General features: G+C 34.0%; 1 protein-coding gene across 3 annotated transcripts in view; it reads left to right on the top strand.

Annotated features, from left to right (window-relative positions):
• The window catches only part of MBOAT2 (membrane bound O-acyltransferase domain containing 2), a 90,120-nt gene that overhangs the window by 65,235 nt on the left and 6,784 nt on the right, over nucleotides 1-18,101 (top strand). For all 3 annotated transcript variants that reach the window (XM_039331863.1, XM_039331864.1, XM_039331865.1), the window contains exons 4-9: nucleotides 466-561; nucleotides 2,719-2,774; nucleotides 5,380-5,434; nucleotides 6,470-6,653; nucleotides 15,791-15,983; nucleotides 17,548-17,651. In XM_039331863.1, the coding sequence (XP_039187797.1) occupies nucleotides 466-561; nucleotides 2,719-2,774; nucleotides 5,380-5,434; nucleotides 6,470-6,653; nucleotides 15,791-15,983; nucleotides 17,548-17,651 (688 nt within the window). The remainder of the gene's footprint in view (nucleotides 1-465; nucleotides 562-2,718; nucleotides 2,775-5,379; nucleotides 5,435-6,469; nucleotides 6,654-15,790; nucleotides 15,984-17,547; nucleotides 17,652-18,101) is intronic.

The raw sequence follows: 18,101 nt of genomic DNA, 5'->3' as shown, positions 1-18,101 counted from the left end.
TAAGAGCCGCTCTAAGAGCGGGAAGCAAATACTTGATAATGGGACGCTTGATAACGGTATATAAGTCTACTCCCTATACTTGCTTTTTAACTCTGACGATGTCAAATGTATTTTGACGAAAGCTTGGTTGATTAATTAAATTTTATTCTCTTAAATCATTCTCTTGGTGATCACTGTTTTAATAGTATGGATATTCCCAAGAGTCATATTTTTACTTTTATTTTTAATGTGTGTGTGTGTGTGTGTGTGTGTGTGTGTGTGTGTGTGTGTGTGTGTGTAAATAAAAGGAATAGAAATGTGAACCAATTGACAGTATGAGCACATTTGGGAAAATACTGTGCTTATGACACAAGGTCTCAGATTATATTATTCTTTCAAACACTTACCCTAAAAATAAATTAAATTTATGTTAATGCCTATAGGCTGTGTGAGAGATAACTCAATGACTTTTTTTTTCTTTTCCAGATATTGTTTTGTTTTTGCTTTGGGATACCTCACTGTGTGCCAAATTTCTAGAGTTTATATATTTGACTATGGACAATATTCTGCTGATTTTTCGGGGTAAGAATAACTATTTTCAGTAATCGCAATTATTTCTGTAGCTAGATGTAGTTAAGTCTGAATTAAGTATAATTTACTTAAGATTTCATAGATGTCTGAAAATTTCAGAATTTTTAAAAATCAGCATGTGTTCATTTACAGCTCTTTACCTGTTTACTTATTGCAACAGAAGATTATGAGGTAATATAACTCAAGGATGTGAATATGGGAAAATGTGTGTGTGTGTATATACACACACACACACACACACATATGATGAAGGCTGCCCTATCACAATTTTCTATCTAGCTCCTTCATAACTATATAGCTCAGAATAGAACTATATCTGATATAGGATGTTTGTGAAAATAATTTCTCTATGGGCTAAAAGTCCATCCAGGGGATCCAGCTGATAACTGATGCTGGATGGACAGGAGGAATTCTGATCAAACCACATGTGTCATGTCCTGATTAAAATGTACAGGCAGTTCTTGACTTATGACCACAGTTTAAAATAGAATTTTGGTCGTAAGTCTTTGTGGTCTTAAATTGAATCACCATATGACCAAACTCAATTTTACAACTGTTTTTATGATGGTCATTAAGCATGTCATCGTAATCATTAAATGAATTGCATTGTAAGTCTGAATCCAGCTGATCCAGTGGGTGGGTTTTTTGCCATTTTTGCTAGAAAATGGCAAAACATTCACAAAACACTATCTCACATGAGTGCAGAATGCTGCAACTGGTCATAAATGTGAGCTGCTTGCCAAGCACCCAAAATGCAATGATGTAACTGGGGGGATAGTGTAGCAGTCATAACCCTGAGGATGAGTTTAAGTAACTTTTTTTCAAGTCAGTCATAACTTCAAATATTTGTTAAGCGATCGATCATAAGTCCAGGACTACCTGTACCTTATTGCATCTGGCAAAACAGAGACTTTAAAAACCTTTATATGCTTCTGGAAACATCCAGTGCAATCGTGAATATTGAGAGACTTCCTTTCTGCAGTTCATTTTTCCTTCCTTCCCTTCTTTTAAAAACTTGGTTTTGTATTTGAGTTCACAAATTAATCTTTTTTGTACTGGGGAAGTGTATGAAAGCTAATAAATCTTGCCTGTTTTCCTACAATTCTCTTGGAACAAGACACCAAAGTTACTTTTAGAAGAAATTGTTTATATTGGAAACATGTGTGTTGAGTTATGTAATTGGGAATCAGCATTCTCTAAGGCAGTGTTTCCCAAACTTGACAATTTTAAGGCATGAGGACTTCAACTCCCAGAATTCCACAGCCAGCAACGCTGGCTGTGGAATTCTGGGAGTTGAAGTCCACATGCCTTAAAATTGTCAAGTTTGGGAAACACTGCTCTAAGGTACTACTGAATTTCTATCACATTGCTTTCTCTGGTATTGCCATTATGTATGTGTCTAAAAGAAAATCTTCTGTGTGATGCAGAAATGGCAAAGTACTCCCTGCGGACTGATGTTTCAATTTTTCAAGGTTATTTATGTTCTAATATTTATGGAGCAAACGTATGTGTAATTGAAATCAAGCTCAATTTTACTGGCCCATTATTTACAGGGGACAGTGCTATTTTTTTCTGTTATCTCTCTGTCTGCTTAATGTACTGTATTATTCCTGTTTGACATTTTATTATTTTGGGAATGCTTTTTTGAAAAAAAAAAAATACGATTAGAAAATTTGGCAAAATCTTTAGATTTTAAATCTAAAACATGTGTCAAAGGGACATGTCACATGGTGGGGAATGGTGCATATGCATGTAGCTGAATGCTTACATAATGAGAACAAGCATGTCTGAAAGTCAAGCTTCTCTTTCTCCTCTCCTTTTTGTGCCTGAAGGAAAGGGCTTAAAATGTCCTGTTTTTAATTTGTGATGCATTTTGTCCTCAAATCAGGATATCCCCATTTTGAAACGTCATTTGACATTTGGTTGACAATAAAATAATGCTTTGTGACAAAGGAAGGATGGAAGCTTCTTCCTTTATGGAGGGAGGAATAATTGAGCTGAAATGTGTTCATTTTCTGAACAGGCTCGGTGACTTCTCAAGCAAATCAGCTATAAACCTTTTTGAAAATATATCATTTTCCGTCAGTGTAAATGACTCATAACTATTCGAAATCTAAATTTCCTCTCCTCTCTCCATCTTTGTTACAGCCCAATGATGATAATTACACAGAAAATTACAAGTTTGGCGTACGAAATTCATGATGGTAAGATTTGGGGGTGAGAAAAGACTTCCTTCTTTAAATTTTTAACACAAATTGGGGAGGAGAATTTTTTTTTTTTAAATTTGCAGGTAGAACAATGCATTCTGGCCAGTTTTCCTTTTAACCTTGCAATGTTGAAAAATCCCTTATTTTCTATCCATATACCAGATATTCAATCAGTTGAAGAGATGGTATATTTTTTCTTACAAAGCCAGTGGAATTTTATTAACAAAACTGATATTTATAATGATTTCATTAAACAAATATTTCCATTTAGTTTTTTGCTTTCCTGTATAATTATTAATTTTCAAAATGGGCAAATTGTATTGCTGTATTAATTTATTAAATCAATAATGCCGACTTTTTTTCGATTTAACATTCAAGGGAAATTTACATCTCAAATGTCTATAGAATTTAAAAGCATTGTAGATGAAAATAAAAGTAAGCCACAAGTTGGAAAAAATAAGTACCGTAAATGCCGGCGTATAAGACGACTTCCGCGAGCACTGAAATCGGCGCCAAAGACGGGGGTCGTCTTATACGCCGAGTCGTCTTATACGCCAGAAATACTGGTAGTTTCCGGCGTATAAGACGACGTTCTAGGAATGCGGCCCAACTATAAAGACGGGGGTCGTCTTATACGCCGGGTTGCCTAATACGCCGGCATATACGGTAGTAAAAATTGTGTAGAGTTATGAACATACTATGAGTCCAAATAAATAACTATACTTAGCTATTTAGTTTTGAGAACTGAAGATCTAAAAAGATATTGCTTTTAGACCAGGAAAGTTACTTGGCTTTATTTGTAAATAATCAGAGATAATGGCTGCATTAGAATATAACATTAATCATGGTTCACATTATGTTGGCAGGCCATTGTAGGCCTCATGATTGCATCCTCCCTCCCTCCCTCCCTCCCTCCCTCCCTGAAATATTAGAGGCAGCAATGTCAGTCTTCCAAGTTGCAATTAACATTAAATAAGTGGATTTCTTATAGTAGATTTCTTAAAGCTTATGCAGAAACCTTAAGAATTTGGGGATCTTTAACAGGAAGTTCCTGTGCTCTCATGAAATCTGAATCATTTCATCCAAATAGTTTTTCGGATTTCCACAGCTGTATAATAGTGTAATCTCTTGCCATTTAAAGCTATTAATTACTGCAAAAATCTGGACAATCATTAGATAGTAGCAGTTAGTAGTCATCTAATACTATACTCTCATGTCGGAAGCACCAAAGCTTTTCTGCAGTGAAAGGATTAACCAATGAGATAACCATTGCCTGGGGTTCGCCCAACGGGAGGCTCCTTTCATGTCCCCATTAATGAGCCCACTGAAGTGGTACCTATTTATCTACTTGTGTTTGCATGCTTTCAAACTGCTAGGTGAGCAGCAGCTGGAGTGAATGACAGGAGCTCACTCTGACTTTGAACGTTGGCTTACAAATTGTCAAACAAGCGTCCTAATCATAGGAACCATTGCGCTCCAGTCATCTGATTATACAGAGCCATATATGTTGGCTCTACTCACTTTTTTAGATCAATCTCAGTTTACTTTTTCAATTGTATGCAGTTGTTTCACCTTCTGTTCAACTGTGCCTGATTCTTGGAAACTGCCTGGACAGGTCCTGCAGTTTTTTTCACAAGTTTTTTCAAAATGATTTTCCATTGACTCCTTCTTAGGGCTGAGAGAAAGTGACTGGCCCAAGATCACCCAGCTGGCTTTGCTTACGGTGACAGTAGAACTTAGCCTCCTGTTTTTAGCTTGATGCCTTAACCACTACACCAAACTGGCTGTCATGCTTTATGTTATAACATGTTTAAAATTACATATGATTAGTTGAGGTGAGACAGCAACGTAAACTAGGAGTTTGAGATTGCTTTGTTTCAGTTAATTATTTATCATAGTCTTTCTGATCCAAAAGTACAAGAAATGGCACTTTTGCATGATATTTTGACTTAGCCTAGCTTGTCATTTTAAAACAGATTATGGAAGCAATCATGGTTCAGACTGAGTCTTGGCTATGATCTGTAGCAGTGGCATGTTCTGATTAGCTTGCTTGAATTGAACATGAAAGCAAGGAATAATGGCAATCTTTTAAATAGTATTTAGACCTTGAAGAAAATAGCCTGATGATTCAGTGGCTTCTGCACACGGACAGAATGGCTTTTTTCCTCTATAGTGAATCAAAATTCTGAACCCTCAAAATCATCTGGATGTAATAATCTGATTAGAAAATCTAGACTCATAACTCTGTTCCAATCTATGCCCATCCTAGCTTAAGCACAAAGGGGATTAGAATGCTAGCAAAGTGTCCTCTCAAATCTCTGCTAGCATCGGTTGCTCTATTGTTTGGCCTCAGATTGCAATTACTTCTCTTCATGACTGCCCTGCAAAAAAAAGAAAGAAAGAAAGAAAGAAAGAGGGAGGGAGGGAGGGAGGGAGGGAGGGAGGGAGAGAGAGAGAGAGAGAGAGAGAGAGAGAGAGAGAGAGAGAGAGAGAGAGAGAGAGAGAGAGAGAGAGAGAGAGAGAGAACTATCCTAACTCAAATGTGACTGTGGTTCTTGCAGCAACCCAATGGGTTACCTTTTTCTTTCTTGCTCATGCACAGGAATGTTCCGAAAAGAGGAAGAACTGTCGCCCTCACAGCAATGCTTAGCCGTGAGGTAAGTACTTCTCTATTTTAGTGTCAACGGCTGCCTCAGATTCCATCTGTCAGTCAGCCTTTCAGCAGCTTTGCAGGAGTTAGAGGCATTAGATTCTGTGCATTTGAGTGCTTTTCATCTTTTTTCAATAATTCGAAGAAAGCTACGGTAAGTGCTTTAGGCAAAACTAAACAAAGCAGCATAAAAGCAAACTAAAATATATTATTAGTGTGCTACAATTAGTCATCAATTGAGACCAGAATTTTTGTTGTTAAGCAAGGCAGTTGTTAAGCAGATCACTGCTGTTTTTAAGGGAATCACATGGTTGTTAAGCAAATCTAATTTCCCTTGACTCTGCTTGTTGTGAGCAGGCTGGGAAGGTTGCAAATGTCGATAACATAACCCTGGGGCACTGCAAGCATCGTAAATACATGCCATTTTGATTATATGAGTGTGGGGATGCTTTGACAGTTAAAAGAGAAAGGACCGGTTGTAAATCACTTTTCTGGTGCCATTGTAACTTCAAATGGTCACTAAATCAATGGTTGTAAGTCAAGGACTACCTGTATTAACACTGAAGAAAGATCAATTTGCATTTTGTTGTTGGAGTCTGGCTTCCATGTCCCTGTTTTATTGAAGTAAATTTCTGGTGGCATGCTACTGAATTAGTCTGACTTCCTGGATTTTCTCCATTAACGAGAAATCAGATTGCCTAATGAATCACGTCCCATACTGTGTCTATTATATCCAAGGAGGAAAAACTGTCACTTCAAATTGGTGAACCATAACTGCCATTGGCTAAAACTGATTAAGATTGTTTTATTCAGCGATCTTTATGAGAGCCACATAAAGATTGATCTTTTGAGTGTTACAGGACCCTTAATAAACAATAATCAACTAGTTTTGAATCCCAATTTTTTTATCTACAAAGTTTACTGTCAGCTAGACAGTTCATCTATAACCAATCATTATACAATATTAATATTATTTTGTAGTAGTGTTCTTGTTACTAAAATAGACATAAAATCTCACCAGTTGCTTGTCTTTGAATTACAGACACATGCCAAGTCTACTGGAATATTTAAGTTACAACTGTAATTTCATGGGTATCCTGGCAGGCCCATTATGCTCTTATAAAGACTATATTACATTTATTGAAGGCAGATCATATCAACTGACACAGTCGGAAGCAAATGGGAAAGAAGAAATAAAATATGAACAAACGGACCCCTCCCCAAATGTAAGATCTATTGTTATTGCAACGGTGCTGTTGTGTTTGCGTGGGAAGTCTACTTTGCATTCTGCATTTTTCATAGGCATAACTCTGAAACTGTATCTGGATAATTTTTATAAATGGCATAGTTCTCTCTTCAATAATCAAGCATCTAAAGATCAATATTCTCCATAGATACTTACTTTTGGATCTTGTGGGCTATAGAAAACTTGGGACTTGTGTTTATATCATCCCACGTACTGCCATCAAAATTATCAGTAAAAATCAATGCAAGTTTTTTTTATTTCACTAATGTTTGCTGGTATTTGATTTCCATACAATAAGCATTGCCTTAATTTTGTAGACTTTTTGTTTCCTGGTAGTCTTTCTAAGACATCTTCGATATCTCATTGAACTGTAACTAAATTTTAAAACAAGAACTGAAAGATATTACAGAGTTTAATTTAAAAATCACTCTCTGATATAAAATATAAACAATAGATGTCTTATTTATTTGTTCTTCATTTAATTATTAATTAAGAGGGCTGGGCAACATTTCAGATTCAAAGGCAGAAATGTGATTTGAAGTGCACATGGATGCTTATGCATTATCTGCCAGGAACTTCTTAAAGATCTTGATTTTTTTTTTCTGGGCTCAGATGGCTGTCTTTTTCAGCTTCCCAGAGGGAGGGGGGGAATAATATCTTGAATTGTTCCCATCATCTGAAACATCATTTGAAGTTATGATGGACCCTCCAAAAAGGTACTAGCAACCTGGATTCAATATTCTGAAGGAAGGAACCCCTCTGTGGTCATATGATCATATTTTGAGCACTTGGGAACTGACCGGCATTTAAGGCTGTTTAGAACATCCCGTGATCATGTGACCACAATTTATGACATTTCTTGCTGGAAACTACTGTTTACTTCCTGTTTCTGGAAGTAAAAAATGCCCACTGCAGACAGTGGGTTCATTTAAGAAATATGGATTTGCAGAATGTCCATTGTGATTCACTTAATGACCACCACAGAGAAATGTGTCAAAATTGAGTCAGTCTCATGATGACTCAGTTGATCACAGTTTATGATGACTCAGTTGACCACAGTTTATAAACTCTGTAATTCTAGGCTCAATTACAGTTGTAAATCAAGGACTATCTGCATTTGAATCAAAAGCTTGTCTCCTCTGACTTTCTCCTCTCCAGTTAGCATTTATAAATTTGACTTGGTTTTCTTAGTTGAAGTCTTTGCTCTACGTCTCCTTTGCTTTTATGGAGACCTTCCATTGGGATTTCTCTCAGAAAGAGAAGATTCTGGATTTAGCCTTGGATGCTTCCTTACAAGATGAGAGCACAACCACTTCTTTAGATATAGTTTTTTAAAAAAAATAAAAATAAAACAAGAGTCCTTTCATCACCTTCTTTCTGCCCCCCCCCTTCTAGGTTCTCATGGTGTTGAGCAACTTCTTCTCAAATCCACCTGTATGCTTTCCAGCTTTCCCCCTTCTTCTTTCTTCTCTCAGGTTCTTTTCTAGCCACTTTGGGCCATTTCTGAAGGCTAGTCTGGCTTATTTAGTTTCTGTTAGCTGCATACTTTTGTTAGTAATATCAGGCAATATTAAGGGATTCCCGTTCCATTATTTTTTTAGTCAAGGATGAGGAGAAGTTGTTTTATAGTGATGTGCAAACACGGGTTTAATAATCGCTGATAAATATAAATGTCAGTTGTATTAATTTTCAGAACTATAAACTGCTAAACCTTCTGCAATTGTTGGTAAACATTTCCTCATACACTGTAAGGTTTGCAATGGTTACAGGCATTAGATGCACATCTGCTTCATTGCTTTAAGCTGAAGTATACAATCATTTTATAGAACAAATAGCTAATCATAACGCTGAATATCTATTACGTTAAACAAAAATGTATGTTCTCAAGTAAAAAGCAATTAATTAAAAGTAGTTTCATATACCGTATATTCCGGCGTATAAGGCGACCCGGTGTATAAGACGACCCCCGTCTTCGGTGCCGAGTCGCATGCCTAGAAAGTCGTCTTATACGCCGGAAACTACCGTTATTTCCGGCGTATAAGACAACTCGACGTATAAGACAACCCCTGACTTCGGCGCCGATTTTAACGCTTGCGAAAGTCATCTTATATGCCGGAAAGTATGGTAGCAGCATTTCATTTTAAGCAAGAATCTCATGCATGTAGATATATAATAAATATTATTTGTAATGTCTTAAAAGCTATAATTCTGGGACTTGTGTCCAAGGCATTAAGTTTACTGTGCGACAGTTTTTTATATTTAAAAAAAATATCTTGTGTTGCAGGCCCTTACAATGATAAATCCAACCCAGTCTCTGCTATTTTAAGAAAATGCTTTATTTTAACAATTACTAATATTTTTTTAAAAAAAACTTAATGAAATATTAATCAAAATTAATTGGTGTTTTGAAGAAGATAACAGTTTATTTTAGCATAATGGGTGTAACTGATTACTCTGTGCACAAATCTTTCAGTACCTGACTTGAATGATAAAGGAAACTTATTTTTTCCCAAAAAAATTGCAGTTTACATGTTCTAATGCAATCATATTTACTTGTAATTAAATAACTCTTGACTAAATGATCAGTGCATTTATTCCAAATAAATGATGCATAGAATTGCAATATTCTACAGTTGTAGAACTGAAGCACTATTTTATATTTTATTTTATTTTAATTAACTGGTACAACCACCCATTTCATAAGCACTTATGGAATAGAGTGGCTGATAGAATTTAAGATATGGATGCAAAATAATAATTGATAAAATAATAAAAGCCAAAATGTTTTGGATGCTATTTTTCTGCATGTTATTTTAAGTTGTTTTGTTAAAGTTTAGATGGGATTTTCATTTTGATTTCATAGGGTTCTATTTTTCTTTATACATTCAAATAATTTTTCTGATAAAACAATTTTTAATTGCTTCTTTTTTTGACTTACAATTCCTCCCTCATTTGGTTGATCCTGATTTGGGGCAATAAAAATATCTTTCCCTCTTCCCTTCATTCCTTGGGAAAGTTTGCACCTTTCCCAACAGAGAGGATTTAAACAACAAGAATAATTTTCCAAACTGTTACTAATGCATTCCATGGATGTTGAGTCACAAAGTGTCACTATACTCTACTGTGAACCAGAGTATCCACATATGATTGTTCACTATCTTTTCATGGCATTAAGATTCTATTTTCATCTTTTCTACAGCCAATATCAAACAAATTGGTTGGCTGCTTTCTTACTTATATTAAAAATGGAGATGATGGTATGTTGGTTTTACTTATTGACAAATACCAGTTTCAACTCACAGAAGCCAAAAAACATAGGAACGTTAGAACATCATTCCCAGGTTCAACTTCAAATATAAAAATTGTTTTTTATTCCTAATATAAACAAATATTGATAAATGGGTGATGTTTACTTCCTCTCTATAAAGACTTACTACAAAATTCTGATGTATAAATAAGCGCATCTATCAGTGAAGATCTATAAATAACACTACTTCAAAATGTGATTTAATTACTCAGGACAGGTAAGTTTTTTTTTCCATTGTACTGCTTATCTGCTTAACATATTTTGTTGTTTATGCCGCATTAGCTTTCTGACATTAAACAAAACCGCGTGTGCTCTTGACATGTCACATATTCCCCATATGGTATTAAGAGAAACCTGGCTGTCTTTTATAGCGTATTATGTGCTTTGGGGAAACACTTAGAATGGTGCAGCTCTTGATTTTCCACACTTTTCTCTTTGCAACTTGCAGTTTTATATGGTTATATACAGTAAATGTTTCACTTCTGCCTTGTATTGCTGAAATGCTTGTTTAAAGTAGGGTGGGGTATTTTTTTTGCTGGATTCTCATACTGGTTTAAAAAACAAAGAATACAGTGAGAAATTTTTAGATTAAGTTTAAATTTCTTGCACGATGGGGATCAGCAAAGGTGAAGCTCTAGTTGAAAAAACGGTGTTCTGCCTAATCCAATAAGCTTCCTTTTTTTTTGTTTGAATTTCATTTCTGTAACATAAAATTAACAAATGCCCCTTTTCCTTTTGTTAGGTGCATGATACAAGTTTAAAATAACACTGTCTATTTGCTAATTGCATGTTAACTGAACCTAGCCAACATTTTAAAGTGATTTATTTAATATCTCACTCCTATTATACCTTTTTACAAGCTATCATTTGTTGGTGCTCAAAGTGGTGTCAACTGTCTGAAATTATTGTCTATCTTCGTAAGTTTCTTCTTCTTACAGCTTTCAGCTATTCTTATATTCCTGTGTTCCTATGGAACAAATCCCTTTTGCTTCTGGCTTCTTAGAAATATTTTTGGCTCTTGAATCCTTGCAGTTTAATCATCAGTATTTAACGAATCCAAGCACAACAATCTTTATTGCACTTGGAAGATTTTACTGAACTAATGGCATTTTCTGAGGAGGCAACCAAGCATTGAAATGGTTTAATTAAAACATTATTTAATTAATTCAGTCATTAAAAGCTTGAGTTAAAGTCCAGCGAGCTGGGGCTTAGTTAGCATATTACTGCTGATTTCAGTGAGATGCAAAATTTTAGGCACCTGATGTAAACACATCACTTAATTAATTTCTAGAAGAAGAAATACTGTAATGCAGATACCACATAGTACAATAGTTTTCCCCAACTTGGTGCCCTCCAGCTGTATTGAACTTACAATCCCTATAATTCCAAACTAGGAAAATGAATTAGGAGAATTTTCAAAATATTTGGAGAGTGCATTACATTGATTTTACGTACTATGAATAATGTTATTACTTCATTTATTTAGACTATGATAGGAGCCAACAACTTAAGTGGAAGTTCTTGAATTAGAACTCGGCAATATTTTAGTTCTTAGCATAGTCAAGAATTTACTTTCAAAATTAAACTAGACAAAAAAAAACCCTTCCAAATAAATAGTTTATTACTGAATATTGACATGCTTAGTTGAAATAATGGCATATTAGAAATAAGATATTTGATACGTTCGTTATTGTGTTCATCACTATTATTCATCTTATTTACAAAGAAAATGAAATAACTACTTGCCCAGGACCTTATGGATGAGTTCAGCAGGGACTAAAAACAGGTTTCTTGTATCCTGTTGCCAAATATACTCTGTATACCCTTCATTTTTGTAATCAAAAGATAACAGTACTTGACACAGAAAAGAAAAAGGGAGTAGATCTCTTATGTTCAATTAAAAATGAAAACAAGCCAACTGCAAATGTATATTATTTATTTATTTTACAATATTTAATGGCCCCTTCCTCCAGGCTCTGGGTAGGGTACTAGAGAGTCAAAATTAAAATTTAACGCACAGCACAATCTTAAAATAATGGCATCAATAAACAGTAAAGAAACTTGATCACAGTTGCCCATAAATAAATCAGCTGACGAGCCAAATGGATGCTGGAACAAGCTTTTTTGGCTTGTTTGGGAAATGCTGGTAGTGTTGGGAACGTCTGTCTCTCTTGGAGAAGAGTATTCCATAGAACGGGAACTGCTACAGAAAGTTTGTGCTCAATCCGCATCTCATGTGCCTCACAGAGGGGATTTGCAATAGACCCTCTGTAAATAACCAGACTGGACAGCCAGTCTGGTAAATACAACCCAACGCCCTGACTTAAAGGACTTGAATAACCAGCACTTTTGACTGGATCTGGAAATCTAGTAGCCAATGCAGCACTATAAAGATATGAGTTATTCTCACATGTCAGGAGTATCTAATCAGAATTATGACTGCATGTTTTGTGCCATCTGTAGTTTTTACTCATGATCCAAGTCTTACCCCCAGAGGGAGCTCATTTCACAATATGAGGACCACCATTAAAAAAAACCCATCTCTTGGTTGGGAACCTACAGCATCCTAACCAAAATGAGAAAATTGGACATATTAATTCTACCAGAAGGTAAACTACTTCCATATTTTAAAAGGGTAAGATGGAAAGTCTATCTAGAGCTCTCTTTTCTGAAGCAGAATGTAAATTCAGTGAATGAAAAGATACGTGGATATCAGCTCTAGGGTTTCTCATGGGAAGACCAGTTAGAGTTACAAAAGTAAGCTTTAATAAGTAGAGCTTAATAAGTAGAGTTTTTCTATGAACTATTGTTCTTAAATTAAAACAATGTAGACAATCTTTTATTGTTCTATGAGATTACTCACCTAAAGCAAATATCTTTTTAGAGCAGACGGGTATATTTTTAATGTATGATATGATACAGCATACTAAATATAATGATACATTTTTATAACTAATTTAAAATTTCTAACAAATGGATTAACATAATGATTCAATACTGTAATCTGAAAAATTATTTCTTGTATGTGTGTTATATACTGTATATGGGCATCTATTAGCTTACTATATTGCTATAATTATTACTTGTAGTTGTTTGCTGATCCAATATTTTAATTGAAGAAAATATATTGGATATATAGAGGCAAAACTTCTTTAAGTGGAATGTATATTTAGAATCTGAGGGGAGGGTGATGTTAAGTCAGCAGAAATTACAGTAGAGAAATTACAGAACTGCTTTGCTTTGTTAAACATATCAAAACAAACATTAACAAAATATGCATTCTATATAGCTTGCTAATAAAACTTATCTTCTAAATGAACCTTGCTTGTTTACCTAAATTACCTTCTTGCATTTTTGTTGCCATGAATACTGTTTTATAAATTAAGGCTCACAATCTTGACTTCTCATAAATTAACTGAAGTATCCTCTGGGGTCAATTATTAATTTGAATCATCTCTCTGATAAAATAGCTTCTGTTCAAAATAGATTTCTTAACCCCCAAATAAAATTTTGTTCTTTTCTTAAAATTTTCTTTCTATGCATAATGTTGAATTTTATTACCTATTTATAAATCCTTTCAGTTATGTCATAGTTTCATATATTTGCAGTTGGCCCTTTTATTATCTTTGTTGAATTTACCAGTAAAAATGGAACAGCATATTTTATAATTGTTTCTGCTTAAACACTGCAATTCTTAATACTTCAGACCTAGAAATAAAAAGCCTTACTAACAAAATAGAGTATGTTTTTATCAATATCCCCTAGTTTTGACACATACAATACTTACAGTTTAAATAGTGAGTGGGTGAAGGCAAATAACAATTTAATAACATGGAATTTAAATGCAGAGCTAATTTGATATCCTATTTAACTTAAATGTATTAAAATTCTAAAATACTATTTCATTTCCCTTTGTGACTAATAAATATATATAAATGATATATTAATGCATGGCCTTTATGATTTTATTGTCTTCTTATAATTAGTCTTACATGTTATAGTAAAGTTTATGATTGTGTGAAATTTTGAAAGAAGCAAATGTACAAATGAGAAGGACATCTGCGGATTGATTTTTAAGAAAGTGAGAGAGAAAAGCAAAACCTGAGCCTTGTCATAAAACAATTTCTTTATACTACTTTAAAAAGTCTAATGCATTTTGATAGAATTTTTTTCAGAGGCAGAGAAGTGAGGTTTTCTTTCCAAAGTATGTCTTATTCTGTTGCCTCTGAAAAAGATTCTCTGCTGAAATTTATTTGGCTTCTTAGACTAAGGCAGGGGTTGCCTACTAAGGATTCTCAGCATTTCAATAAATATCATTTTCAGGTTTTGTTTTTATCTCCCTGTTGGGATTTGTTGTTTTTTGTTTCTTTCTTAAATTGCTTTCTTTGCAGTTATATAGCCAAGCTGCATAACCTTCTCTTAATATATTTCAAATACATAGAATCTGAGAGCGTATTGCAAGCTGCTAATTAAACATATTGAGATTGCAACTTTATGTGTACATACAGTATTTAGCATTAAATCAGACTAAGCAATTGAGATTTATTTTTGATAAGATATGCATAAATTTGCATCATGCTGTTTGCACAGGACAAGGAGATAAAACCGTATATAGTAATTAACCAAATCACAACCTACATAGACATGCAGAAATATCAACAATAACAAAATTAACTAGTGTAGCAAGAGTAAAAAATAATAACAATAAAGAACCAGTGTCAGGATGCTAATAAAATTCCAGAAAGCTTTAAGAGTTAAAGTTATACTTTTAGCATACTTACATTCAGTTGTCAAGAAATATTTTTAAAGCACTATTATATTTACCAAACAATTGCACATCATGTTGATTGATATATCTATAGGCCATACTTGATTTTTAAATTTTATCCTGTGGTTATATGGATTGAATGCTAATATATGGTCACATAATTCCAAATTAAATGGGTTAAAATGATTACCTATTGCTGATATATAATGGACTATAAATTATTTTCTGTATCATATGCATAGCTCAGAACTTTTTTTTTTTAAAGGTATAAGGTAGTCTTGTAAAAGGTTGAAGAATATAATCTCTGGTTGCATGTTATGCAGCTTTATGTTTTATGATATGATTAAGGAATATGCAAAACTAATCAATTTCAACAACAGAATGCCCCATTCCCTAATAGGTCAGTTTTATGCATCCCTAATATGTACAAGAAATCCAAAATGGCCTCTAAAAACAGACTCCTGCGTTAAGACTAGAAATAATAATAATTTAAAAAAATCCCAAAGCAAACAACCTCCTCATTAATCATGGCAATTATGATGCTAAAGATTATATTTATTTCCAACTTCCTTGGTGCCAGGTTTTTAAATATGTGCTTATCTAGAAGAGAGCTAAGGAAGCTATATTATTTCTATTAGCACACAGTTGAGTGCCATGTCTTCCAAAGGATTAGGCCCTGTTTCTCCTGTTCTCTTTCCTTTGACACTCTTGCAAGTCAGTAAATTTTTTTTTTTCCTTTTTAGCCAATTAGTTCACCCTCCCTGTCTTAATTTGATATTGGAAAGGTAGGGTTTAAAGCAGAGGTGGGGAACTATGGCCCCTTTTATGACTTGTGGACTTCAACTGCCAGACTTCCTGAGCCAGCGTGGAGTTGAAGTCCACATGTCATAAAAGGGCCATCATTACCCACCCCTGAAAGTCTATTTTATTTTAATCATGCAAGAGCAATACACTTCATATGTTAAATCAGTTATAAATAAATATTTTTGAAAGATTTCTGTATAAAGGATGCTCACAATGTCTTATATCTTGCATGTTTCAGATAGCCGTGGGGCAGAAACTTGTAGTGTGTGGACTATCCTTATTATTTCATATGACTGTTAGCAAAACTTTCCCTGTAGAATACAACATTGATGACCAATTCAGAGCAACCGCATCATTTCCTACAAAGATTATCTACCTATACCTGTCACTAATGGCTGCCAGGCCGAAGTATTATTTTGCATGGACTTTGGGTAAGAAGTTTGGGAGTGTTCCTTTTAAAGTTTTATAACAGAATGCTGAAAGAATTAGTTTAATAGTTTGCCCCCTTGTGGGGCAAGGAAGAACTATATTCAAAGGAATTCTTACACTGTAGAAGCATTAGTTTTTTTAATGGAGAATAAAGTGTTTTATTGGTGTTTTGAGCTCAGATTTAAACATACAAGTATGATTTGTGATAGTGTGGTAGCTAAGCAGAATATCTTAGGGAAAGATTGCTCATGATACCATTCATTCTTTATGTTGATTGCTTGGATACCTTTGATGGAAATGATGATTTCCATTTTAATCTCGGTGTAACCCAATAATTAATTGTTAATGAAATATTAAAAGTTGTATTTGTTTTGTTTAAATTTAATCCAAAAATGTTTACTTAAGTTGTTTTGATAATCTTAATTTATAGCATTTAAATAGACTGCAGGAAATTCTTTATAGCTGACTTTGAAATCCATTTTTAAACCACTTTGTGGAATGGCAAATGAGTCAAAGGCTATAATAGATCATATTTAAGTTCAACACTGGTGGATCTTGCTGCTGTCCTCAGCTATCTGTATCTTAATCTGATCCCCCCCTTATTATCTTTAAATCAATGTTGTGCTCATAATTTTGGAAAATGGCAATAGATTTTCGGTATAATTCTTGAAATAAAAGAGCTGCTGGATTATATATATATATATTAAAAAGAGGATTAACTTTTATTATTTTTAATTATTTAACAATTAATTTAAATTTCAAATCAATTTTAATAAATATATTTTTTAATATAATTATATATATTTGCAGTAGGGCCATTAGGACTCAGAAGCATCATAGCAGGCATTCTAAATAACTACCATAGTTGAATGAGACCTGTTGTATTTGTACTTAGGGTAGTAAAACATAGAAAGAAACAAAAAACTATGCTACCCTATTATTGGGTAAACATTGGTGATTATTTATTTAAAGGGTATTTTCTCTTTTTAAAAATCCAGTGGTCATATGAATCATATGATTTAACACTTTCAATTATCGTAACTTCTAGGAAAAGAATTTTTAATAGTTTTACAATTTACTTTTAATATGAAATATTGCCAACATCCATATTGTACTGAGAAGCCTATAAAACAGGGGTTCCAAACCCCGGTCCGTGAACTGACACTGCGGCATGCAAATAAGTAGTGGGGGATGCAGTCAACATTTGAAACCACGCCCCTTCTGGTTCACGGAAAAACCTCTCTCCACGGAACCAGTCCCTGGTGCTCAAAATGTTTGGGGGGGGCACTGATATAAAATATATAAGTGTGGATTCTAATCTGGCTTTAGATTTAGGAAAATAAACAATTGTATTATTTTTAAAACATTAAATTTGAAATGTACTTTTTAATAATTTGTGTTATATATTGTAGAAATAGTGAGAAATTGAGTTTTGCTGGTATTTGATGTTTAGTGATAGCTTCGACAGTAGTTGCAAGATATACTTTTTTAAAGTTCTGTGTGAAAAGAAATGCTATCATATGTAATATTTTTATAGCTTTCTACAATTCCTGACTTTTTTTGCAGCAGAGGCAATTAATAATGCAGCTGGATTTGGCTTTAGAGGCTATGATAAAAATGGAGTCCCACACTGGGATTTGATTTCAAATCTACGAATTCTACATATAGAGGTTAGTTCATCACTTTCCAAATGGGGATATTATTTACATACTATGTATAGTATTGCTTTGTTGTAATATGTTACAGTAATAAAATGAACTTAATATGAGCAAGAAAATTCTCCCTTTACTGTATGTGCACACTTGCTATTATTGTTTCAAGCTGCTTCTAATCTGTTGGAGACAGATGTTAAATTAATGTATAGACTTCTCAGGAGTTAGTAATAGTCAAGATCATGTCCTACCACAAGTCACATTCTCTAGCCTTTATTCATTGTTTTCTCAACTGTATATTTCACCTTCCTACACTAGATAAGATTTCATAATAATGATGATGATGATGATGATAAAGTTGGAAGGGACCTTGGAGGTGATCTAGTCCAACCCCCTACTCAGGCAGGTAACCCTATACCATTTCAGACAAATGGCTATCCAGTCTCTTCTTAAAAACTTCCAGTGTTG

This window comes from Crotalus tigris, unplaced genomic scaffold (genome assembly GCF_016545835.1).
Source record: "Crotalus tigris isolate CLP2741 ecotype Arizona unplaced genomic scaffold, ASM1654583v1 scf7180000024439.5362192, whole genome shotgun sequence".
NCBI classification, from domain to species: Eukaryota; Metazoa; Chordata; class Lepidosauria; order Squamata; family Viperidae; genus Crotalus; species Crotalus tigris.
Note: the sequence above shows the minus strand (reverse complement) of the source record. Positions and strands in the feature narration are given on the sequence as shown.